The sequence below is a fragment of the Prionailurus bengalensis genome, chromosome A2 (assembly GCF_016509475.1).
Source record: "Prionailurus bengalensis isolate Pbe53 chromosome A2, Fcat_Pben_1.1_paternal_pri, whole genome shotgun sequence".
Taxonomy (NCBI): Eukaryota; Metazoa; Chordata; class Mammalia; order Carnivora; family Felidae; genus Prionailurus; species Prionailurus bengalensis.
Genome location: NC_057348.1, coordinates 83506055 through 83533215, shown reverse-complemented (window position 1 = coordinate 83533215; position 27161 = coordinate 83506055). Strand labels below are relative to the sequence as shown.

Sequence of the window (27161 nt, the reverse complement as noted above, 5' to 3'; positions counted from 1 at the left end):
TTGGGAGAGTGACTACATTAAAAGACTTCCTGATTGAAAAAAAAAAATTTAAAAAGAGGCACCTGGGTGGCTCAGTTGGTTGAGCAACCGACTTAGGCTCAGGATATTATCTCACAGTTTGTGAGTTCGAGCCCCGCGTTGGGCTCTGTACTGACAGCTCAGAGTCTGGAGTCTGCTTTGGATTCTGTGTCTCCCTCTCTCTCTGCCCCTCCCCTGCTCACGCTCTGTGTCTCTCTGTCTCTCAATAATAAATAAATATTAAAAAAATTAAAAATAAATAAAAAATAAAAACGTTTGATAAAATATTTTAAAAGCCTTTTAAAAGACAATGTTGAGCTGCTAAGATATTAAAAACAACTCATCCTTAAGGGCATTTGCTAAGAGTGATCTTAAATTTTACTTTTTGTTCCCAAGATATAGGGAGAAGGACAAAGAGAAGAAGCCCAAGAGCCGCCCTTTCCACAGAAGAGAATCTAATAGCAGACAAACTCACTCCTATAGCTGGGACACTAAAAACCCATAGCTTACATGAAAAGGAACAAGAAATAAGCCTGCTTCTTTAAGAATCTAAGTGCTGAAAGCAGATCTGAGACAAAATAAAACTTCTGTGATAATTCATAACCACAGGTCAGTTCTCCAATGGAATATGTTTATCCTAACTGGTCTAAAAAATACTAAATAAACGAAAACTCAAGCTGAGATTTCAGTTTAAAGTATCTCTACTTTATAGTGTCCTAGGAACCTAAGAAAAAGCAAATTAAGATCCGATTTGGGGAAGCCTGTCTTCAAGCCAGGTTTCAAAGAGTCTTCACAGAAAAAAAAAAAATTCCAAGGAATAAGAACGTCCCATGAGACTCATGAACGATGGGGCACCTGTGTGGCTCAGTTGGTTATGCAACTGACTTTTGATTTTGGCTCAGGTATGATCTCACAGTTCCTGAGTTAGAGCCCTGCATCGGGCTCTGTGCTGACAGTGGGGATCCTGCTTGAGACTTTCCCTCCCTCAGTCTCTGCTCCTCCCTTGCTCGTGCTGCTGATCTCGCTCTCTCACAAAAATAAATAAACGTAAAGATAAAAAAGAAAGAAAAGAAAGAAAAGAAAGAAAAACTCATGAACCAGAAGAGAAAAAATATACTGATTTTTAGAGCCAATGGGGAACACAAAAACCAGACAGCTTAGTAAAAACACACATATTATTCAGAGACTTGGATATCAAACAAAGCATAAATTAAAAAAGAAAAGACACCAAACACTAGCTATACTCAAGTAACATGATTTTTCATCTAGGAAACACAAGAGACACTACAGGTTAATTATTAAGCTACTGAAAGAATTTACCATTATTGCTGAATTTAAAATTGTTATTAAAGAAGACCTTGCATTAAAAAAAAAAAAACTAGTTAGGGGGATAGGATGGTGTCAAGAAACAGACCATGTTCATATGACAAAAATGGCTTTGAGGATAGTGGAGAAAATGAGTTTCTGTAAATAATGATGAGATAATTACTTTTCCACAAAATTGAGTCCTTGCCTCAAATCACATGCAAATAAATTCTGGGTCATTTCATCAAAATGAAAAGTCAACCAACTGGATGTTGCCCCTTGGCTTTGGTTCTGGACTCTGGTGGTTCGTTTTTGGGGTCTCTGGAACTTTGGGCATTACATTTGGGGCTCGTCTGGGATACCCCCAAACCCACCAGACCCCCAAGTCAACGGGTCATTCCTGAGACCGGTCGGTAAGTGAGCCGGCTCTGTCCGTTTCTGTTTGTCTGTTCATTTCTGGCTCTCCCGTGCGGGATCTGTATCCGTGACTGACACAGCCCTGGCGGACGTGCTATAGGGCAGTCAGTCCAGACCAGTAGGAGACGTCCTCTGGAACCCGTCTGGGGCACCATTTTGGCCCATCGGAACTTTTTGTTCGGGTTACAGACACCCGTTCCGTATCTGGTCTCTTCACCAGGGCACTTTCTGTTTGCCACCGCGCTTGCGATTTAACGTGTCTCCTCTCCTCTGCAGGTATATCCGGCTCACTCCCGGAACATTAACTTAACCCATCTATTTCTTCCTATAAAGACTATGGGACAGAACCAGAGTACACCTCTCTACCTTCTTCTGGCTAATTTCACGGATGTCCAGACTAGAGGCCATAACCTAAGCCTGGACATCCGCCGGTCGAGACTTATCACTTTCTGCCGGTCTGAGTGGCCCACTTTCGGGGTGGGCTGGCCTACCAAGGGCACTTTTTGTTTGCCTATAATTGCTAAGGTCAAGGCCAGAACCCTTCTGCCAGGAAAGGAAGGCCACCCAGACCAGGTTCCCTATATCCTCATCTGGCAGGATCTTGTTGAAAACCCTCCACCCTGGATGTCCCCCTTCTTCTCCTCAGGGTCCTGTAAGATTCTCGCGGCCCACTCCATGGACCCAACCAAGCCGCGGACCCCCTCGGCGCCCCTATGTCCCATATTGCCCGACAGTCAGGACCTACTATCCCTAGACCCTCCACCCTATCATCCCCCTCCCCTCGCACCCCAGGCCCTACCGGCAGCGGCCGCCCCACCAGTCGCCCCGCTGGTTGCCCCCCAAGGGGAACCAGGAGGACAGGAAGCGGCCGCTGCGCCGGGACCAGGGAGGCAAGGGGCAGCAGCCGCGCCGAGCCCTACTGAAAATGCAACCAACTGCGAAGGGCCAGCCGGCGGAACTCGTGGGCGCACCCAGCGTGAGCCAAGCTCTCGCCTCCCCGACTCCACTGTGGCCCTACCCCTGCGGGAAATAGGACCCCCCGATGAAACGGGCAACCCCCGACTCCAGTATTGGCCCTTCTCTACCAGCGACCTTTATAATTGGAAAACCCAAAATGCTCAGTTTTCTGATAACCCTAAAGATCTCATAGCCCTCCTAGAGGGCATAATGTTCACCCACCAGCCTACCTGGGATGACTGCCAACAGCTTTTGCGAATCCTGTTCACCACGGAAGAAAGGGAGAGGATTCAACTTGAAGCGCGGAAGCTGGTTCCGGGGGAAGATGGTCGACCCACTGTTAACCCTGACCTCATTAATGCAGCATTTCCCCTGACTCGGCCTGATTGGGACTACAACGCAGCAGAAGGTAGGGGATGACTGCTCATTTATCGCCAGACTCTAATGGCGGGTCTCCGGGCTGCAGCACGCAAGCCCACTGATTTGGCCAAGGTATACTCGGTAATACAAGGTAAAACAGAGAGCCCTGCCACCTTTTTAGAAAGATTAATGGAAGCCTTTAGGCAGTACACCCCCATGGACCCCGAGGCCCCCGAAAATCAGGCCGCAGTTGTGATGTCTTTTGTAAACCAGGCTGCCTCTGACATCAAAAAGAAACTCCTCAAATTAGAGGATCTAGAAGGAAAACAGATCCAGGACCTACTCCACATTGCTCAGCGGGTATATAATAATCGGGACGCTCCAGAGGATAAACAGCTCAAAGCCACCAGGGAAATGACTAAAGTCTTAGCCGCCATAGTTCAGAAAGATCAAGGGCCCACAGGAGAACAGAAAACTCGCCCCCCCAGGCGCCCCCTAGACAAAGACCAACGCGCCTACTGTAAAGAAAAAGGACATTGGATTCGTGACTGTCCCAAAAAGAAACAACTGCGCTCGGGATCAGAGCCGTGGCAAACCAAAGTGGCCCCCATCCTATTTACCCAGGACTCAGAATAGGGAAGACGGGGTTCGGGCCCCCTCCCCGAGCCCAGGGTAATCCTACAAGTGGAGGGGACTCCTGTGCAATTCCTTGTGGACACAGGAGCACAGCATTCAGTACTCACTAGCCCTCATGGAAAAATCTCTGGTAAGTCCTCCTGGGTCCAGGGAGCTACAGGAACTAAAAAATATCCTTGGACCACCCAATGAACCGTGGATCTAGGGACAGGAAGGGTAACCCATTCCTTTTTGGTTATTCCGGATACTCCCTGCCCCTTGCTGGGAAGAGATCTCCTCACGAAAATGGGAGCTCAAATTCACTTTCAGCCCGGAGGGCCTAAAGTAACTGACTCCCAGTTACTACTCCCAGGACCGAGTTCCTATCTCGGTCCTCACCATACAACTGGAAAATGAATATCGGCTTCACCAAACTCCACCCCTCCCACAAAAGGATATTGGCTACTGGCTCCACTGGTGTCCCAAAGCCTGGGCAGAAACCGGGGGAATGGGGCTAGCAAAACATCGCCCGGCTCTATTCATAGAAGTCAAGCCAGGGGCCGACCCCGTGAGGGTCAAGCAATACCCCATGTCAGCAGAGGCCAGGCTGGGCATCACCCCACACATCTGCCGTCTCCTCGATGTCGGAATCCTTTGACCATGCCATTCGGCCTGGAATACCCCTTTGTTGCCTGTGTGCAAACCTAACAGCGGAGATTACCGGCCAGTGCAAGACCTAAGAGAGGTCAACAAACGGGTTATGGACATTCACCCTACCGTGCCCAACCCTTATACTCTTCTCAGTACCCTCAGCCCAGACAAACAATGGTACACTGTCCTTGATTTAAAAGATGCCTTTTTCAGCCTGCCTTTGGCCCCCAAGAGCCAAGACATCTTTGCATTCGAATGGGCGGACCCGGAAAGAGGCATAAATGGACAACTCACCTGGACCCGACTTCCACAAGGATTTAAAAATTCCCCCACCCTATTTGATGAAGCCCTCCACGAAGATTTAAGTAAGTACTGGAAATTAAACCCAAATGTGTCTCTCCTACAATATGTAGATGACCTCCTTATTGCAGCTGAGACCTGAGAAGCCTGTCTCGTGGGGATGAAAAACCTCCTACAGACACTGGGGAACCTAGGGTACCGCGCATCCGCTAAGAAGGCCCAAATCTGCAAACCTGAGGTAATATATCTGGGGTACCTGCTAAACAAAGGACAAAGATGGCTTACTGATGCCCGGAAAGAGACTGTCCTCCGCATTCCGCGACCCACCACGCCTCGACAGGTGAGAGAATTCCTGGGGTCTGTGGGATTCTGCCGGTTATGGATCCCAGGTTTTGCTGAAATGGCCAAACCCCTTTACGCAGTCTCTAAAAACCAACCATCATTTGAATGGTCTGCGGAAGCTGAGCAGGCATTTCAACAGATAAAGAGAGCCCTCCTATCAGCCCCAGCTCTAGGACTGCCCGATATCTCTAAGCCTTTCCACTTATATGTGGATGAACATAAAGGCATAGCCAAGGCAGTGCTAACCCAGCATCTAGGTCCATGGCCCAGACCAGTGGCCTACCTCTCAAAAAAACTGGACCCTGTAGCCGCAGGATGGCCCCCTTGTCTCTGGATAATAGTGGCTACAGCCCTAATGGTTAAAGACGCCGATAAGCTGTCCCTAGGCCAAGAGTTACATGTCACCACACCCCACGCCATCGAAGGAGTGCTCAAGCAGCCCCCCGATAGGTGGATGAGCAATGCCCGGATGGTCCACTATCAGGGACTCCTGTTAGATCCCTTGCGGATCACATACACCCCTCCCCGAACTCTAAACCCGGCCTCGCTGCTACCTGATCCTGACCTGGACTCCCCGCTCCATGACTGCGCCGACATCCTAGCTCAGATCCATGGAATAAGGGAAGATCTACAGGACCGGCCTTTACCGGATGCTGAGGTCACCTGGTTCACTGACGGAAGCAGCTTCGTCCATCAAGGACAGAGGTATGCAGGGGCAGCAGTGATATCTGAGACTGAAATAATATGGGCAGAGGCTCTGCCCCCAGGGACTTCTGCCCAAAGGGCAGAACTGATTGCCTTGAAAAAGCATTAAAAATGGGGCAGGACCACAAAGTGACTGTATATACAGACAGCCGGTATGCCTTTGCCACAGCCCATATACATGGGGCAATATACCGTGAGAGGGGACTACTCACTGCTGAAGGCAAAGATATCAAAAATAGAGAGGAAATTCTGGCCCTATTGGTCGCTATTTGGGCCCCTAAGAAACTGGCCATAGTACATTGCCCGGGTCACCAAAAAATAACTGATCCAATCTCTCCAGGAAATAACCTAGCTGACCAAACTGCATGCCAGGTAGCACAAAAACCCATCCCAGTATTACCTGCGCAGCTACCAGACCCAGGGCCCCGAGATTTACCCCCACAGCCTGAATACTCAGAAGATGATCTTATCTGGCTATACAGGCTCCCAATGACCCGAGTTACAGATGGATGGTGGCGGGACTCCAGAGACCGCCTTATCCTTCCCGAAAAATTGGGCCACGCAATCCTGACAAAAATACACCACTCTACCCACTTGGGGCCCCAAAGGCTTCAAGATCTCATCAGACAATCCAAACTAGTGTTAAGAAACATCTCTGACCAGACACAAAGAGTTGTGACAGCCTGTTCTGCATGTCGACTCCAGAATGCGCACCCACACGTCACAGTCCAAGGCCACCGTAAAAGAGGAACCCTACAGGGAGCCCACTGGGAAGTGGACTTCACCGAGGTAAAGCCTGGCAAATACGGCTATAAATACTTACTAGTGTTCGTAGACACCTTTTCAGGATGGACCGAAGCCTTTCCAACCAAGAAGGAAATGGCGCAGATTGTAGCCAAAAAGATCCTAGAAGAAATCCTGCCCAGGTATGGTTTTCCAGTAGTGATAGGGTCAGACAATGGGCCTGCATTTGTCTCTAAGGTAAGTCAGGGATTGGCTTCCGTACGTGGGGCAGATTGGAAATTACATTGTGCCTACCGGCCCCAAAGCTCAGGACAAGTAGAAAGAATGAATAGAACATTAAAAGAGACCCTTACTAAATTGACCATGGAGACTGGTGCTAATTGGGTAGAATTACTCCCCTACGCTCTGTACAGGGCTCGCAACTCCCCGTACAAGTTGGGCCTTACACCCTATGAAATCATGTTTGGCAAACCCCCACCTATCATACCTAATCTTAAGTCAAACCTCATTCAATTAGACCAAGATAACAGCCTCTTGTCTTCTCTCAGGGCTCTACAGAGAGTTCATGAGGCCGTGTGGCCTAAACTAAGAGAACTGTATGAGACGCGGCCCCCACCCACTCCCCATCAGTATCGTCCAGGAGACTGGATCCTCATCAAGCGACACTGGCAGGAGAACCTTGAACCCAGATGGAAGGGACCTTACCAAATCATCCTGACAACTCCCACCGCCATCAAGGTAGATAACCTCCCTACCTGGATTCACCACACCCACATTAAGCCTGTCGACCCGCTGTCTGACCTCGTGGGACACATTGATAGAAATACTACTTGGACTGTAGACCGGAGTAAGAAAAACCCCCTCAAACTAACCTTGCGCCGTGCCTCCCCCAGACATGTTCCAGATAGTGACCCTTGTCCTACTAGCCCTCAACCTCACACTCCTGGAGGGAGGACTAAATGCCCCCGTTGACAGAGATTGTTACAAGCTCTGTATGGAAGGGCCTGTGATTGCAGAGGTGGAGTAGTTAGCACCATTGACTTGCCACATAGTAAAAGAATAGTAGCCGGCTCTGTAGGAAGAGGGGGTCTACAGCGAAGCTACACTCAAACCCAAGACTGTGGGACCACAACCGCTTTCTTAACCCAGACCTATGACATCACCGGACTCCAACAACAGCAGTGGTTATGTGTTAACAAACCCAAACCCCTGGCCCCTATGACAAAATGCCCTTGCTCCACTTTCCAAGAGTCGATGCACAGCTCTTGTTATGACTCCTATCAACAATGTATAGGGCCAGATAACTCCACCACCTACTTTACGGCCATCCTACAAAGTAACAGGGCAGCAATAGCCAGTGATAACAATATGCAACTTCAAGCTGGCTGCTCTGGCTCAATTGGAGCTGCCATCTGCTGGAACCCCCGAGCCCCCATACATGTGTCTGACGGTGGAGGACCCCAAGACGCTGTTAGACAGATTGAAACGCAAACGAGGCTTAAGGACCTCACAGAACATATGTATCCACAGCTTAATTACCACCCCCTAGTTCTCCCTAGGCACAGCCCTTACGAGTTAGACCCTCAGACAATGTCTATCCTAGAAACCACTTTCTCACTCTTAAACATCTCTAACCCGACTCTAGCCCAAGATTGTTGGCTTTGCCTACCCCAGCAAACTCCCCGACCCATCGCCATCCCCACTGAAGTTGATATCCGCATAACCAATGACTGCTTTCCCTCTTCCCTACCTGACCCCTTCCCCGTTCAATTCATTAGCCCGTTCAATGCCTCTTGCTTTATAAATAACCTTACCTCCCAGAATAACAGCATAGATGTAGGGATCATATCTCTTGCCCAATGCCACCAGTACATCACTATCAACTCCTCCTTATGTAGTACCAACACCACCGTTTTCGTCTGCGGAAATAACCTAGCCTACACCTATCTTCCCCACATTTGGACTGGAGTATGCATCCTGGCCACTCTGCTACCAGATATCGACTTAGTCGCAGGAAAAACCCCCATGCCCATCCCTAGTCTGGACTTTGTAGCTGGCAGATCCAAACGAGCTGTGGCTGTTATCCCCCTCCTGGTAGGCCTAGGAATTACAGGGGCATTAACTACCAGGACAGCAGGATTAGGAGTCTCCATACACTCCTATCTGCGACTCTCTCGTCAACTAATTGACGATGTCGAAGCCTTGTCAGGGACAATCCAGGATCTGCAAGATCAGCTAGATTCCCTAGCAGAAGTGGTGTTACAGAATAGAAGAGGGTTGGATCTGCTAACTGCAGAACAAGGCGGCATCTGCTTAGCCCTACAAGAAAAATGTTGCTTTTATGCCAATAAATCAGGAATAGTTCGGACCAAAATCAAACAGCTCCAAGAGGACCTCGCACACCGACGAAAAGAACTAGCCGAAAACCCACTGTGGTCAGGACTCCACGGGTTTCTCCCCTACCTTCTTCCCCTTTTGGGCCCCCTACTATGCCTCCTCCTCCTTTTTACCCTTGGCCCTATTATGATCAACAAAATAATGGACTTTATCAGGGACAGACTAAACACCATTCAGATTATGGTCCTTAGGCCATAGACATGGTCCATCAGCCCCTAGACATGGAAAGCGAGCTTGATTAGGTAATACTGTAGGACCCAAGATTGGTTCCTCAGGTACTTGAGAAAGGGGGGGAATGGGAGGCCTAGGCAAACTGAAACTTAACCAGCTTGTTCCGCTTCTGTACAATTGCTTGGCGCACCTGCGTATTCCTGACCAATCATTAAGATACCTGTACCCCTAGTTGTGGTATGATCTAAAGGCGAGAACCAATCCAATTCTGCCAAGTGTTCAAATTTAAATATCAACCAATTGCAGCTCTGTAACTGTGAAAAATCCCTGCTTTCCCCATAACTTGTCTGTACCTGTCTATAAAAGGGCTGTAAAAACCTCACTCGGGGCCTCTTAGCGTCACCGGCAACGAGTGCGTGGAGGACCGGGTTCGAACCTGCAATAAACGACCCTTGCCGCTTGGCTTTGGCTCTGGACTCTGGTGGTTCGTTTTTGGGGTCTCTCGAACTTTGGGCGTTACATTAGGAGATTCTCAAGCAGCTAAATTTTCTAGATGCCAAGTGGATCCTGCTAATCAGAGGACTTTGTTCAGCAGAAGCTTTATTGTTCTTTTTGGCTGTTTTTCTCTGGTCAAACCAAATGGGTGGAGAAGTGCATCTTTTTTGTCTGCCTTGGCTAGCCTTACAAGTAGCTTACTATAAATTCATTTTTTTATGCTTTCATTTTTTGAGAGAGAGAGAGAGAGAGACAGTGTGAGCCCAGGAGGGGCAGAGAGATGCGGAACAAGGATTCAAAGTGGGCTCTCATGCTGACAGCAGGGAGCCCAGTGCTGCTTGAACTCATGAACTCACAAACCCTGAGATGATGACCTGAGCTAAAATACTATGCTCAACGGATTGAGCCACCCAGGTGCCCCTATAAATTCCTTTTTGTCTGTCAGATAGACTTTTCAGTACTTTATAAGGACTTAATTATCAAGAGTTGGATATACCTCATGGTCCAATCCAGTTCAAGCCTTAATCTTCCCAATGGTGTCTCTCTCTCTCTCTCTCTCTCTCTCTCTCTCTCTGTCTCTCACTGCAAATTTACTAAAGTGTATATTACATATAATAAAACTTCATCCCACATTTTAAGTGTACAGATTACTAAGTTTAGGTAACTGTGTGCAGTTTTGTAAGCATGATCATGATACATGACAAAACATTTACACTACCTCAGAAAGTTGCCTCGGGCCTCTTTGAAATGAATTCCCTTCCTCAATTCCCAGACCCAAGCAGTACTGATCTGCTCTCTATCATAAACATTGCCTTTTCCAGAATTTCATATAAATGGGACCATACAGAATATAATGTTTTACCACCTTCACTTAACAAAGGTTTTGAAATTCGCCTAAGTTGTGTGTATCAATAGTTTGCTTCTTTTCAGCCTACAAAGGTCCACCACCACCAACGTAGCTCTCTGGAATGTTAGGAGCTTGCCACCAGTGTTCCAGCTGGGCCAGTCCCCATCCTCTGAGGAGGTAACATCATCCTGACTTCACTCCCAGTCACAAGATCGATCAGCATCCATCCACAGACAAGACACCACTGAGAAAAATCCCAGAACCCAGGGGTAAGACTGAAGCACCCCCCTGCACAGCAGACACCAAGACAGACCGTATTATAAGGGTAAGAGAAGTGGCTCCACTCTGGCCCCGTCGTCCCTCCCCCAAACCGGGGCGCAGCTCTGCCTCAAGGCTGCTCTGGACCTACCTCGTCACAAGGGGTTAAAGAGAACCAGAGGTGGACATCCTGTTTCCCCAGCGCTGCAGGACGCTTCCCAGGGGCCCACTGGGTCTCGCCTGGGACGGAATCACTGAGGGAATGGGCGGGAGCTGACGATGGTGGGGGTGGGGTTTACAGCGGCCAGAACCCAGAGCGTACTTACAGCTGTGCCTGGGCAGAGATCCCAGCAGGTGTCTCTGCTGGTCATCCCTTTTCGCCAGGGAGCTTGGTTGGCAGAGTTATGCCTAATTCAGGTCTCTAGTCAGGGCCGTAGCAACTCGTTTTACTGCTGCCCCTTGGCAGCGAAGCAGATTTGGATCCTCTAATCCTACCCATCCCGGAAGTCTGGCCAGAGAACCGGGGCAGTTGCAGAGCAAAGCCAGGCCCGCCCTCTTGCCCAACTGTTGAGCACGGTCTCTGGTCCCACATAACCTGGGAGCCTGAACAGTGACCCTGGGCAGCCTTGGAACACAGCCCGCTGTACCACCAACCGTGGAGCCGTCCACAGCCTACCCAGCAGAGGAGCCCAGCCTATGAAGGTATGTTGGTAGAAATGTTGGTTGATACAACCAATTTGTAAAACCATGTGGCAGTTTCTTTAAAAGTTAACCATATACCTCTATGTGTGCCAGCCATTCTACTACTATGTATGTACTAAAGAGAAAGTATAGTTTCCATAAATACTTGTACATAAATGTTCATAACAGCTTTTTTCCTTGTAATTGCCAAAAACTAGAAAGAGCCCAAATATCCATTAACTGATAAATGGGTTAACAAATTGAGGTATAGCCATAAAATGCATTAAGTCACTAATAAAAAATAATGAACTAACTGGAAAGAACTCTAAAGGATCTGATATTTTACTGCATTTGCCAGCTAACAAGCTAGAGTCTCCCGGGTCAGAGACAAAGGACTTTCTTATGCACAACATTAGCAATAGCAGAGTAGCACGGTTCCCTTAGCGCCGATTCAAGCAGGACAATGTGAAGATGGTGGATGCAATACAGTATGTTACAGAACAATGACCTACCTCAAGCTCAGGGACTCAAGTATTTTATACTAGGCAATAAGCCTGCTTAACCTTACCCTGTAGGAAGGCAATATCTTTATCATACTGGACAATACACAAACCTGCCCTTTGCTCTGGAGGGAGACTCGCTATCTTCCAAGTCTCTCCTCTATTCAAATATCCCTGCAAAGATAATCCAGAACAAAAGCAGTTGGTGACTCTGCTCACAAGACATGTAGAAAACATGGGAGACCCATGGAGGATTATCTCCCAATAGTAATAACATGGATGCATCTTTAAAAAAAAGAATACGCTATGGGGCACCTAAGTGGCTCAGTCGGTTGAGTGTCCCACTTCAGCTCAGGTCATGATCTTGCAGTTGGTGAGTTGGAGCCCCACATAGGGCTCTGTGCTGACAGCTCAGAGCCTGGAGCCTGCTTCAGATTCTGTGTCTCCCTCTCTCTCTGTCCCTCCCCCGTTTGCACTCTCTCTTGCTCTTTTTGAAAAATAAAGAAAAACATTAAAAGAAATTTTTTTAAATATGCTGAATGAATGAAGCCAGACCAAAAAAAAAAGGGGGTAGAGGGCATTGCATAGTGTATCATTTTATTTGTAAAGAATTATAGAAAATGCAAACTAATATATGGAAGCAGAAAGCAGGTCAATGGTTGCCAGGGGATGAAGAAGGAGGGTAGGGAGGGATTACAGAAAGGCAGAGAAGCTTTTGGGAGTGAAGAATATCACAAATATGCTGATTTAGTGACGCATTCACTGGTGTATACCTATGTGAAAACACAAAATTATACTCTATAAATTAGTTTATTATATGTAAACTTTACCCCAATAGTGTTGTAAAAGAACACGCAGAAGTCATTCGCTGTCTTTACTTCCTTTTAAATATTTGTGAAAATAAAGAGTAATAAAATTCCTGTCTGCTCTAAAATTCCTTGAATCTACTATCAAATTGCATATGGGGCTGACACAGGAATCTGCTCATTGCTTGTACATTTAGTAAATTATCTCTCACTTAATTAATACATGGATTTTCAAGACATTTAAATTTATAATGAGCAAGGAGGCTGAAAATTTAATGATATTAGAGTTGATGATTTGTAATGGAGTTTCTGAATTCTATTCTACATTTACCTAAAACAAGTTTATCATCCTTTGTCCCTAAGTTAAAGTCTGTAATCTCTGAGAATTTCAAGGAAAAACAAAAACAAAAACTCCTAAGAGGTAATGGAAGCATACTTGAGGAAACGCATTTAACTGAATTAAGATAGATAAAAATAACTTTAGAATTTGACAGTAATTTGAAGACTAAGTCCAAAGCTCTTTTTTACAGTTTAGGAAAGTGAGACCCAGAGAACTGACATTTGCCAAAGGGAAAGTAACTTTGGTAGTTACAGAGTAAGGATTAGAGCTCAGAAGTTCTGATTCCTAGGTCAATATTATCTCCATTATACAAAGTTTCTACTCCTGGTAATAATATGTATATCTTCATTTTTAGGAATACATTCTTCTGTCTTCCTCCCTAAATGAAAACAAGGCAATTACATTGCTTGAAAAAAAAATACTCCTCACATAGTAATTCAGAAAATCAGTTCAGGTGGTGTAAAGAACAACTTATTTTTCTACCCAAACAGTAATTGAGATCAAAGTGTTCTCACGGTAGCTTATTTACTTCTGTGACACTAATTGTGAGCAAAGAGAGCATGATTAAAGTGGACCTAAAAAATAAGTTAGTTATTAAGTAGTTAACCTGTCTTCCAATCTCTTTTTTAAAATGTTTTCTTAACAATTTTATAAAAGGCACCATTGACTCCTTGACATGCCACATAATTTTTTCTTGCAGGATATATTGCCCAAGAACATATGTACGCACACAGATACAAGAGTTAAAAAACATTTGGACTTTGATGGCTCTACAAATTACCTTGCATTTTAGCAGAAAATCACTTATTGGAAGCCTTTTGTTTGGCATGGTTTTTCTTAAACCAACAAACACGACACTGTTAAGTGGACCTTAACAGATGGAGCAGATGGAGGAGAGACAGAAGCAATAAGGGAAAGCAGGAGGGGAAGCCAAAGAGTCCTGGAGGCAAGAAAGAAATGCTGAGGACTATTTCTAGTTTGGGGCTCTTTATTATATTTTTATCAACTTTCATTTACACATCTAACTTAAAACTCAACTCAGGATTTTGTCAGAAGGTACCGACGTAGCTTAATAACTCACTTTTACCTTATCAAGGAGGCTTCATTGTTTTACAGTCTAATGATCGAGGAGCCATGAGCAAGTGTGTTCAGCTTGTTAAGGATTTTAAGACCAGGTTTTAGGGATCCACATAAAATAGTACATTCCTTATTATTGGGAGAATTCTGATGTACACCATCTGTTTCTCCCTTTATAGCTATAGGTATTTTATGTCTGGAACCCATTCCTTTATACATGGTATCATCCTCTTAGCCATTTATGTGTCCTAAAACTGGGGAAATAGTTTGCCTTTTGGAATAGAAGTCTAGACAAACTAATATCTGCTGGCATTAATTTCTTTGTGGAATGCCAAGGACTACCACATGAATCTCAGGTATAAATGAACTCCATAGGGAAAGGATTGTTCTGATGTTAAAAATGTGAGACTTATTTTACATTGAATTATTATATAACTAAAACATAATTTCAAAAATCATTAATCAAGGCATAGGGCTTTTTTTTGGTCATTGTTGTTATTTGAGCTTTGTTTATTTTGCTTTATGTTTTAAATGATAAAAAAAGTTTGAAAGATATATTTTGAAAACATAACCCAGTTGTCCTTCAATGTTCAAACATTATTACCATGGCTAATTTTTAAAAACGTGGTCAAATTAGCACCACCCAGATATAGCAGAAATCAGAATTTCAGATTTTGTTCCAATGTTGGCAATGATGCTGTAAGTAACCCTAATATGTACATTTTCATCTGTTCTCAATAGTTAATAGTCTGTTTTTCCACTTTTGCTAAATAGAAGTATATTTTAGTTTATGACACATTTCCTGTAAAGTAGTTTGGCCAGTTAAAGAATGCAAGATGAAGATGACAAAGTAAAGATAATTATGACTAAGAGTGAGAATGAGGAAATTCTAACAATTCAAAGGGAATTCATTTACTCATCAGTTCTGAAAAGGAATACCTTCATACATTGTGTGTGTGTGTGTGTGTGTGTGTGTGTGTGTGTGTGTGTGTGTGTAAAGCCAGTGGTGGTCAAAAAAGCCTACCACACTGCCACTAATTATCTTAATATAAGCATGGTCTATTGATCTGAATCAATTTGGACATGGATTATTAGCCTTGTAATAGTGGCCAGCTTACCAGAATGTCCACTGGACTCATTGTCACATTGCCAAGAACAAAAGAAAGTGAAAGAATGGGGCAGAGAATGAGTAACATTTGAAGCCAGCATCTGCAGAGTTGGATGGATATCACTAGTTGTCTGTACATCAAGGATGATTATTTGGAAGGAAGCAGAATGAAGGCAAAGGAGCACATAAAAAGAGCTGTAGGGGCACAAAAAACCCCAATTTTATTGGCATAAGCAGTATCATAGAATGCATAGGCCTAGGAAGTTAGCATCCGAGACCTGAGATTGAATCTCGCTCTGACACTTATAAAATAACACTGAGGAACTTTGTATTTATGTAAATACATATTGGCAATTATCATTATTTTCCTTAAGGGGCTCTGCCTTTTAGTTAATGAAATATATTTATTCAGGATTAAAATAATGTAGTAATGCTGACATGAAATTAATTTGTAAGTCAAAACCTGGTTTCTACTTCCAATCTACTAAAATGGTAGGTGGATCAAAGTTTGAACATCAGCTAACAAAGACTGCAAAGTAATGTCAGAATGCCTTGATCATTTCAATTAATTAACCAAAAAAAATTTATTCAAAACTAGTGTGTATTTGGCATCATTACAAGGAAGGAACAATTATATTTCTACGTTTTATCCCAATTGGAAATAATCATGCTTCTTCATGCAGATGAGACATTTTTTTAAAAATTCTTGTCCATTAAACATGTCATTTATAGAAGTATTTCTTCTTTATAGCTTTTCTTTAAATAAAAGGAAATTGTAAAATCCTTTATGTTGTTCAGTTCATTAATTATGGATAATTTGCCCTTCTGACCACTTTTACTTTCTGGAAACAAAAATAAATGCTTCCCTATATCAATTTAGAGGACAGAAGAAAAGCTTAGTTCGCAATGTAGATTCTTCTAAAATTTTCCCCATAAGTGTGATTTAGACATTCTAAAATTAAATTCTTTCAGGCCAAGTTACACAATGATGCTACTAAGTACAAAAATGAGATTACACTAAGAGCTCTAATGGTATTTTAGAGGGTTCACAAGTTCTGTCATGCCTGCTTTATTACATACATTAATTCAAGATTATTTTACCCACTTGGGAAGCTCATTCCCTTTTAACATATGTTTCTGATTCAGCCGTAACACCACACTGACCAAGTCAATGGACTCTTCATTGATGCTTTACAAGATCCTAAATATCAAAGCTGCATCTACCACAAATCAGTAAAAATTACTAATTTTATCAGAAAGAATTATTTTGTTTATTAAGTGAATATTTAATACTTTCTGTCAGCACTTTTTAAGTTCTGGGAGCTGTTAGAGTTATGAAGAAGAATTAAACACTGACCTTACTCTTAAAGTTTTAAAGTTATTTTGTTGCTTGGTTTGCTTTTATTTCATTTTAATTGTTCGTTTGTTTTTGTTTGTTTGACAGAAAGAGTGCGCAAACAGAAGAGGGGCAGAAAGAGAAGGAGAGAGAGATCCCAAGTATGCTCAGTGCTGTCAGCACAAAGCCTGACACTGGGCTTGAACTCACGAACCATGAGACCATGACCTGAGTTGAAATCAAGAGTGCTCTACTTAATGGACTGAGTCACCCAGGCACCGCCCCCCCCACCCCTGCTTTTTTTTATTTTTAGAGAAAGAGAGAGAAAGTGAGTGGAAGCAGGGGCAAAGGTGGGGGGAGGGACAGAGGCACCAGGAGTGAGAGAGAATCCCAAGCAGGCTCCAAGCCCAGCCCGGAGCCTGATGTGGGGCTCTCTATCTCACAACCCTGAGATCTTGACCTGAGCTGAAATAAAAAGTCAACCTATTAACCAACTGAAACACCCAGGTTCCCCAGTTGGTTTGCTTTTAGAGGCCAGTGGATACGAAGCTCATCTTTACAACACAGTTGATAAGAGCAATAGAAATGCTTTGCATAAGGCACTAGGTGTCACAATATTGGGGTGGTAGATGCTTCCTCATTGGAGATATAGGGTTGAGAAGTATTTTTAAAGCATACTTACAATATGTAAGTATAGTCTTATAACTACCACTTATTCTCTGCTTATATGAGCTCAACTTTTTTAGTAGACTGGGGGTAGGGGAAATGTGGAGATGTAGGTCAAAATGTACAAAGTTTCAGTTATGCAGGATGAGTAAGTTCTCATACCTAATGTACAGAGGGGTTACTATAGTTAATAATCCTGTATTGTGTACTTGAAATTTGCTAATAGAGTTGATCTTAAATGTTGTCATTACCAGAACAACAAAAACAAAGGTAATTATGTGAGGTGATGAATAATGTAATTAGCTTGATTGTGATAATCACTTAACAATGTGTACCTATATGAAAATATCACATTGTACACCTTAAGTATATATCATTTTTATTTGTCAATTATACTTTAATAAAACTGAAAAAAATTAAAAAACTGAAAGTAGATACAAAAATTATTCTACAAAACCCTTTTTTTTTTAAAAAAAAGTACTTACATTTGCAAAGGAAAAACAACTGAGACACAGAGAAATTAAGAAAATTTCTCAAGTGTACACAACTAATAAAGGGCACAGCCGATGGCAAACCCATTCTGCAAAGCCGTTTGAATATTCATTCTTCTCTGAATAGTCAGCAGTGCCTTTGAGAAACCAAAGATCCCAACAGTTCTCAGGTCAAATGGGATCAAAGCAGTGGATGAATAGAAAAAAAGCTTATTTGTACATTCCTCCTGGTCTTGTAATTAACACAGTCGCTCATCTTTATTACTTGGAAAATGTAGCAAATGTGTTGACTTGGCAAAACAGGAGTATGACACAGAGAAGCCCAGCTTTTTGTTGCTTTTATTTGCTTTTGTGTATGTTGCTTTTGTTGCTTTTTTGATGTTTGTTAATCAAATGAAAGTGAAATTATGGTCCACAGAAATATTCTAAGCATCAATAAAAAACAATTCTAAGATAGACTCAGATCCTACTTTATTCCTACTCTGTTAATGTAAATAAAAATTATTCTGAACTGTTCTAAAAGAATTGTGATACCAATATATTTTTCTCTCAGCATACCCAACAGGCAAGTCAGACTCATAAAAAACAAGACTGTTGGCCTATCCATTTTTATACTAATTTATAAGATTTATTAAATGCCAACCACACTAACATTATTAAGGGAAATCAAAAGTACTGAAATAAAACCCTTTTGTTAAGAAGAATAAAGAAATAGCTCTTCAAAGTACAACTTAGAATCCTTATTTATTAAATCAGTGAAACAAATGGAAAATAAGCAATGGTGTATGTTCATTAATTCTATGGAACAAAGTACACATTGAGGTTTACACTAAAATCTAATTTAAGGATAACACATTTGATTCTTGTACTCAACATGACAGGTTTATTTTAGACTATAAATTACTCTTTAATGATATCTGGTATCTTTACAGTTGAGGGTTTTGATACTGTTTAAAAAAAAAGAATCTTTATCGAGTGCATTGGAAACCCTCCTGAAATTCTACGTATAATTAGATGGCACATAGTACCATGCATGAGGAATAAAAAAAGGTGTTTTTTTTCAAATCTACTCCTTCAGGTATGTAGAAAAGCATACATCTTCCTCAAAGTTATGGCATCCCCTTAATTCTTCCACACCTTGTTAGGTTGGCATATCACGTGGCCAATTTTTAAAGAGAAGACTTGGAATCTTCACTCTCTTGTACATATACCACAGTGTGTTTGAGTATAACAAGAGAGTATCATTAGTCTGTAAGAAGACAATATGTGTGAGTGCTTTTATTTTTAAAATTTTTATTATTTTTAAAATGTTTATTCATTTATTTGGAAAGAGACAGAGAGTGTGTGTGTGCGTGAGCTGGGGAGGGGCAGAGAGAGAGGAAGACAGAAAATCCCAAGCAGTCTCTGTGCTGTCAGTGCAGAGCCAGACATGGGACTGGCCCTAGCAACCATAAGATCATGACCTGAGCTGAAGTCAAGAGTTGACCACTTAAGTGCCTGAGTCACCCAGGTGCCCCTGTCTGTGCTTTTTTAAAGTTATCATCCAGTTTAAAACTTATTCCCAGGATTAGAGCTCATTTAATCCACTACCCTCAGTTTATAGAAGAAAAAAACTGAAAACCAGAGGGGACAAATGGTCCCAAATCATAAATCTAACTATTGATAACACCAGGGTTAGAGTTGAGATTCTAAAGTTTTTACTCCAAGATGACTTTCCTGAATTATCTCTTAATTACTTGCTACTTATTTTTCAATATAAAAATGTGTCATAAAAATAAATCATCCAAATAATAATAGTGTACAAAGAAATACCTAATGTATTAAAAACACTTTTGGGGGCACCTGGGTGGCGCAGTCGGTTAAGCGTCCGACTTCAGCCAGGTCACGATCTCACGGTCCGTGAGTTCGAGCCCCGCATCGGGCCCTGGGCTGATGGCTCAGAGCCTGGAGCCTGTTTCTGATTCTGTGTCTCCCTCTCTCTCTGCCCCTCCCCCGTTCATGCTCTGTCTCTCTCTGTCTCAAAAATAAATAAACATTAAAAAAAAATTTAAAAAAAAAAAAAACTTTTGTACATTTCTCATATTTCTATCATACCTGCTTACTAGTTGAATGGCATATTTATGAGGGACAAAATACCTGATACTCTGGAAAATACAAAATAAATAGGATCATTCTTGTTACTGAGTTTACAAATTAAATAATATTTGAGAATAATTTTTAAATGTATCATTAAATGCTAAAATGTGTATACTACACTTGGATGGTTAATGCTAACACCTGTCAGGATATGCAACTGATCAGAGTTTGGTTTTTCAGGGACGATTTTCTCAAACACAGAGGTTCTCAAAATGTAGTCCCAGGACCAGCAACATCAGTGTCATCTGTGACTCTTTAGAAACACAACTCTTATGTCCCCACCTGAGACCTACTGAATCAGAAATTCTGAAGGTGGAACCCTGTACTCTGTTTTTGATCATGCCCCCAGGAGATTCTCCAGTAAATATCAATAGAAAATGAAATATTTAGTCTGGGAAAGAATAAAAATAATTTTAATTTTTTAATTAAAAAATTTAATGTTTCTGCTTCTGCAAATTTTACTTTGAAATAATTATTTCAGATTAGAAATATTTTGTGTTAAAAAGAGATTATATAGGAATGTAGACCTCATTCAAAACTCAATTAACTTACATGCCTTCCTTATACTCTAAAATATACATTGAAGAGAAAGAGGTAGTTCACACAAGAATTTTCAAAACTATCCAAAATATTACACTTAGAGAAATGTCCAGGAAATAGTAAAGATATAATTTTCTGCATTTTACATCAATCTTTATAGAATTAAGCAGTAACTATTTTTAACCACTGATGTTTCTGACACACTAAAAGAAACCCACCTAACTTTGACATATATTTGTCATAGCATTTTTTTAAGAAAAATAAAAAGTAATCTACATTAGGTTTTTTGTTTTTTCTTTTTTTTTAATTCCAAGCTAAGTGGGAAATTTAATATATTGGATCACCAAATTAAGAAGGAAAGGATTTCTATTTTGTAAAATATAGTATGCATTATGAATTTCAATGCTTTCTAATAGTTTCTCTATTTATGATCATGTGAGTAGCCACCCCACAGTACAGTGCATAAAAGGCATTTAGCTCTTACCAGAGTGAGATGAACCATATGCTTGAGTTAATTAGTTCTCTTTGTTCCTGAAATGTTTTTCCTAACTCCTTTGTCATAGTTTTGTCACACTCTGTTCTTTCTCCCACTTCTTCACAGCCCTTCACACAGCTGAAGAAACATATTTTAATGAAATCCAGGTTAAAATTTAAAATGTTTCCTCTGAGAAAAAAAAAATTAAACCTACTTGTTTGTAAAGTTGGTATTATATAGTTTTTGGTTAAATGTAAAACATTCAAGAATATTAACAATGTTACAATTTGATTGGGCAACGGTATATTTTCCAAATTCTATGTTTGCAATATATGAATGAGAAAGTTTAAAAAAGTTATTAAACCAAGCAATTTTCTTCCTGATATTAAGTGGCAATACAACTTTGATATTTTCATTAAATCCACAGCATATTTTAAAGTCATGAAGACAAACTCTTGAACAAATGTAGTTTTGAAGCATCTTCTGTAAAGAAATGTTAACAAGGGCCTAGATTTCTAGATCATCTCACTTCCATCACTCACTCATGTGGAGACTTTGGGGAAGTGAGTGAATACATTACACTGTGATTTCTTCGGTTGTAAAATGACAGAACAATAGTAACTTCCTTATTGTATGGCTATGGTGAATAAATGGAATTATGACCTATGGCACACATCATAAATTGCCTGGTAATGATGCAGTTTTGGAGTGATGGTGGGGATCCAGAGCCAACGGCCAAGAAAGAATTCTCGAGATGTCTTTGGTTCAAAAAGGTGATTTTACTAAAGCACAGGGACGGGATCCCTAGGCAGAAAGAGCTGCACTGGGGTTGTGAGGAGTGACTGATAACATACTATGGAGTTGGGGGAGGTTAAGGCAAAAGGGAGGTTTCCAAAAGAACTTTCATATGCTAAAGAAGACCTTAGCTACTAACAGGAGGCCTAGCTAACAATAAGCTAAGGTTGTTTTTCCTTCTACCAAAGCATTAACGTTAAGATGGTAGGGAGTTCCTGGAGAAATGTTATACTCCACCTGTCTCAAGTATTTGCCAATGGGCTGCAGGTTCTAAATAAATTTAATTGTATTTATATTTTCATCTTGCTTTTGTTCCCCACATCACCATGGAAGGGAGGGAGATGTTAGGAGTCCAGGAAATTGAATCTATGGGTTTCTGGAGGTTAGGCTATTGATAAGATTGCTTTTTTCTTATAATTTATTAAGATATTTGTAAACTGATGGAAATCATGTCCTGCATGACTGTGATTTCCATCAGTTAACCATTGGTTTTTCCCTTTCCTTTGTTCTTGTGCAGCCAGGAGTGCCTGAAGAATGGGGGTCTGTGGGCTGTGGGGTGTTAGCTTGCCTTATGCTTCCTCATCAGTACAATGTATTTTTTTATAAATGTCTGCTACTACTTTAGATAACTAATAATAAGACCTTATTCATTGGTTATAATGTTAAAAGATTCTAGTGATCAGGGAGCATTTGTTTATCACAACTTGATGGACAGTGGCTATTGTTTTCTGGTGGGTAAAGGCCAAGAATGATGCTAAACTTCCTGTAATGCACAGACAACCCCATAACAAAGAATGATTTGGCTCTAAATGCCAATAGTGCTGAAAATAACTAATACTGTAGTATAACATGACTTGATAGTAAGTTCTACATTGTGCTTTTTGAAAGCTCTTCTTAAGTAATACAGGTTCAGTAACATAACTGAAAACCAATAATAGACATTATAAAGCAATTAAGCAAATTATTATAAGCAAATAAAAGCATTTTATATAAAAATTTTATAAAGCAAATATAAGCAAATAAATAAAGCAAATAAAAGACATTATAAAAGCAATTCTACTGACTATGTGTATTTTTCTAACATTAATTTGATAGCATAATGGAGGGGAAAGGTCACTAAAAAAATCCTTGACGCCTCTCTTCCTCTCCCAGGACACACCCAATGTATCAGCAAATTTTGTAGGCTCTGTCTCCAGAATCTGGCCACTTGCCATAACCTTCACCATAACCACCTTGGTCCAAGCCACCATCATTTTTTGCCTCCTAACTAGTCATCATCCTCTACCCATTCCCCTTATATACTGCTCCATAGGAAGATTCATTTTCACACTTTGCTTTTTATATTTATAATGTAAGGAAAAATAAGTTCCTGCTCTGCTAAAATTCTGGAATTGTATCTTATGTCAGGGCCCAGAAGAAAAGGAGAAAGTGCATACAGTGACCTAGCAGTTGCTGTTGCTTGAATACTCCACCCAACTCAGGCATCTTGAGCTTTCCACTTAATCTTTCCTTTGCTCATCATATGCTTCTTCCTAAAATTCACATGGTTCATTCCCTCCCTACTTTGCACATGTTATTACCTTCTTAGTAAAGCCCTCCCAGACTATCATGAAAACTGCAATTTCAAGTCCATGATCTATGGTGCTTTTTCCCACCAGCAGCCCAAATTCTGATTCACTGCCATATTTTTTCAACAACAGTTATCATCTGGCGTATTGTATATTTTCTTAATTTGTTAATTGTTCTCCTTATGTAAGAAAGTAAAATGCTTTTGGGATAGAATTCTTTTTTTTTTTTCCCTACTCTGTTTTGTTCATTGCTTTTTCTCTGAAGCCTAGACAATGCTTGGCATATGCCAGGATTAAATCAATGAATAAACATAATCACTATAGAGGAATGCAAAGGATAACATCTGCAATGTCGTAATTTAACTATAAACAGAACTACACTGTTGAACCCTATTATTCTCCACTGAAGAGCAGCATCATAAATAAAAATTCAGTTTGAGCCACAGTTTTTAACACTCCAGTAGCATTTTTATCTTTATTTTTTAAAATGACAGTTTTTTATGTTCATTTATTTGTTTGGAGATGGAGAGAGGGCACGAGCAAGGGAAGGGCAGAAAGAGAGGAAGAGAAAGAATCCCAAGCAGGCTCTATGCTGTCAGTGCAGAGCCTTACACAGGGCTCCCTCTCCCAAACAGCAAGATCATGACCTGAGCTGAGGTCATGACCTGAGCCAAAATCAAGAGTTGGATTCTTAACCTACTGAGCCACCCAGGCAACCCTCTAGGAGCATTTTTTAAAAGGTTAAAAATTAAAAGAAGAGAGAGAGAGGTGAAATTAATTATAATATAATAATATATTTTGTTTACCTGAATATGTCTACAGTAGTATCTTCTATGTCTTTATACCTACAAACATCTCAGTTCAGACTAGCCACATTTCAAGGTCTCAATAGACACGTGTGGCTAGTGGCTCCACACTGGACTCCAGAACAAGAGATAAACACTATTATTTGGTGGGCCTAAGTTTATGTCCACTAGTAGAGAAAATAATACTGTTATACTCTGATGAGCTTTATACATGTGTTTAAATAAATATATTAAACTAATTTTAAATTAATGAGATTTAGGTAGTAGTATAATTTTTTACTATTTATAAAATATATATGCCAGAATTTACATATTTTAACAGATTTGGAATTGAACAGTGGCCTTTACCTTAAAGTTGTTTGCTTATATTCATATTAATATAATTGAACACTCAATTGAAAAACACTAGTGATAGGCTGACATAAAGCCATCCTTCCATGCCAATTATGGACCTTCCATAGGGAGCAAATTAGATTAAGCCAAAATGTAATTTGTATATCTTCACAAATAGGTCCCAGTGATTTCTTGTGAAGCCACAGAAGAAAGTCTGAATACTTTTTCATGTGACAATTGATAGAAGTTTTGAATATTGAATATGATGATCTAACTCTTCTGTTTAAATAGACTGTCTTTTGAACAATTCCTTTTATGTTATGTTGTCCTCAAACTTTACTTTTTTTATCCTTGTCCTCTGGATATGCTTGAGTTTACTGATGCTCCTTTTAAAGTTGTAAGAACTGGAGTAAGGCAAATACTCAAGATCTCACTCAAATATATTATCTTTTCCTGGGTCAAATTCTGTCCAGATTCCAACCATTATTTTATCAATTCTCTCGCCCACACCCTCAATACTCTTGTCCCTTTGTTCTAACACTCTATCCAGGTTAACAGCTCCATACCCCTAATCAGATCTAACTGCTGACCCACTTTCTATAATCAGGCTGCCAAACACTAACTAACACAGTTAGAAGAGGGCATTCCTCAGTGATGCACATGGGCATCACAATATCAGAAGTATTTTTGAATCCTTTCAACTCAATGTTATTGCTATTTTTTCTACCTTCTGGCAATCTGGTAAAGTGATAATCACACCTGGGTTGTCTTTCTTAAATTATGAACAATACTAGGTGAAGAAGATAACTGGAAAAGTTAAAAGGTCACTAGAATTCTTTTTTAGGGTCAACCAAGGGGCAGCTTTGTGGAATGAGCAGCCTTCTAGGAGTCAAGTGAACTTGGAAGATTACCTCTCTGTCTGGCCAGTGAGCTCTGTAACATTGTTCATCATCAGCTACCATATTACTCCTCTTTCCCTCAGTGTCCTGACCCCTGAAAGCAGAGATTGGTAAAACAACCTTCCTGGGCCAGCCACTCTCAGGTCTCAAATCTAATAATATACTTAATATTTTGAATCTCTAATAATGTGAAGCTTTGGGAATGACTGTCTACTGACCGAAGATTTGCATTTCTTTTCTGTTTATTTTACCAACAATTTAAGCCTTAAAAGTTATAAGGCCATCTCATGATTCCTATGTAAAATACAAGTATTTTATTTTATTTTAAGTTTTTGTTTTATTTCCAGTTAGTTACCATACAGTGTTATATTAGTTTGAAATGTACAATATAGTAATTCAACACTCCCATACATCATCCTGTGCTCATCACAAGTGCAATCCTTAATCCCTATCACCTATTTAACCCACTCCCCCATCCATCTCCCCTCTGGTAACCATCAGTTTATTCTTTATAATTAGGAGTCTGTTTCTTGGTTTCTCTCTCTCTCTTATTTTTTTCTCTTTGCTTATTTGTCTTGTTTCTTAAATTCCACATATGAGTGAAATCATATAGTATTTGTATTTCTCTGACTGGCTTATTTTGTTTAGGATTATACTCTGGCTCAATCCATGTCATTGTAAATGGCAAAATTTCATTCTTTTTTGTAGCTGAATAATATTCCATTTTGTGTGTATGTGTGTGTGTGTGTGTGTGTGTGTGTGTGTGTATACAGTTTAAATTTCCCAAAACACTCCAAAATATTTTAAAAAAGAAATTAAAAAATAATTGTATACTATTATTTTACAAACCAAAGTTATAAATTTATATTGAAACCCATCTATACAGAAGTGTTTATAACTTTGGACCCTATTTATAGTTCATTTTAATGAGTAGGGTAGAATATTAAATAAATAACTCTTTTAAAATCTAAGTCACTTTCATAGAGCATCTATTACTTTCCAGACACTTCTGCTGCTGACTTAAAGGTAAAAAAAAAAACAGAGTCACTAACTTATAACCTAAGTTTACAATTTAGTAAATGAAATAATATGTAGAACACATACCTTTAATACCAGGCAAACCTCACATACTGTAATTGTCACTTGCACTGGAACCATGAAAATCATTCAACCAACCTATAGGAGATTGAGAAGGGCTTGATAGATAAAAATGTCATTTTCAGCTGATCTTTAGGAGATTGGAAAAGTCAGAAGCTGGAGTGGAAAGAAAGGGGTCTTCTAGTACAAGGAACAGGGCAAGAAAAAACAGCAAGTGACAAGGAGAAACATACTTATGGCTAGAAGACAGTATTTTATGAATGAAGTAGGGCTTGGAGGGAAGTAGCAATAGATAAATGTGAACTGTTAATGGAGAGTTATAATGTCTGAATAAGTTGTTTTTAGGGTTACCTTAGAAATCTGATTTTATTTAGTAAAATAGTGAGAGATCAATTTAAGCAGTTTTACTGAGGGATATACTTCTTTTTCTTAAACACCTTGTTATTTGAAAAATTATTGCGTATATAAATAAGAAAAACTATACCATGCACCCATCACTCAGCTTCAACAATGGCCAATTTATCGCTAACTGCCCCTACTTCCTCCACCCTCCAATCATTACAGATTATTCTGAAGGAAATCAAAGAAATGATATTCCATTTGTAATGTAATATAAATACATTTTGGCATTTATTTCAAAAAGGTAAGAATAATAGCACAACATTGCCATCATCACATTTTAATAAACAATGACTCCTTAGTATCAAACAGCCACTTAGTATTCATACTGCAGGAATTGTTTACTAATTTTTTTATTTTCTTACAGTTTGTTTGAATTAGGATCCAAATAAAGTTTATACATTGCAGTCAGTTGGTGACTGTGTCCTCCTATCTCTTCTATTTACTTTGCAATTTATTTTTTAGGGAATCTGGTTATTTGTTGTGGATTTTTTTTTCCATTCTGAATTTTACTAAATCAATCTG

The 27161-nt window shown here is 40.6% G+C and overlaps 1 protein-coding gene across 1 annotated transcript; it reads left to right on the top strand.

Annotated features, from left to right (window-relative positions):
* The first annotated feature begins 2076 nt into the window (after window positions 1–2076).
* Window positions 2077–16582, top strand: LOC122487814. Its single transcript, XM_043588695.1, is given in 6 exon segments — window positions 2077–4038; window positions 4040–5765; window positions 5768–7261; window positions 10408–10649; window positions 11049–11284; window positions 16539–16582. Coding segments are annotated over 4 exon segments (5211 nt in total). The 3' UTR covers window positions 10437–10649; window positions 11049–11284; window positions 16539–16582.
* Window positions 16583–27161: the final 10579 nt, after the last annotated feature.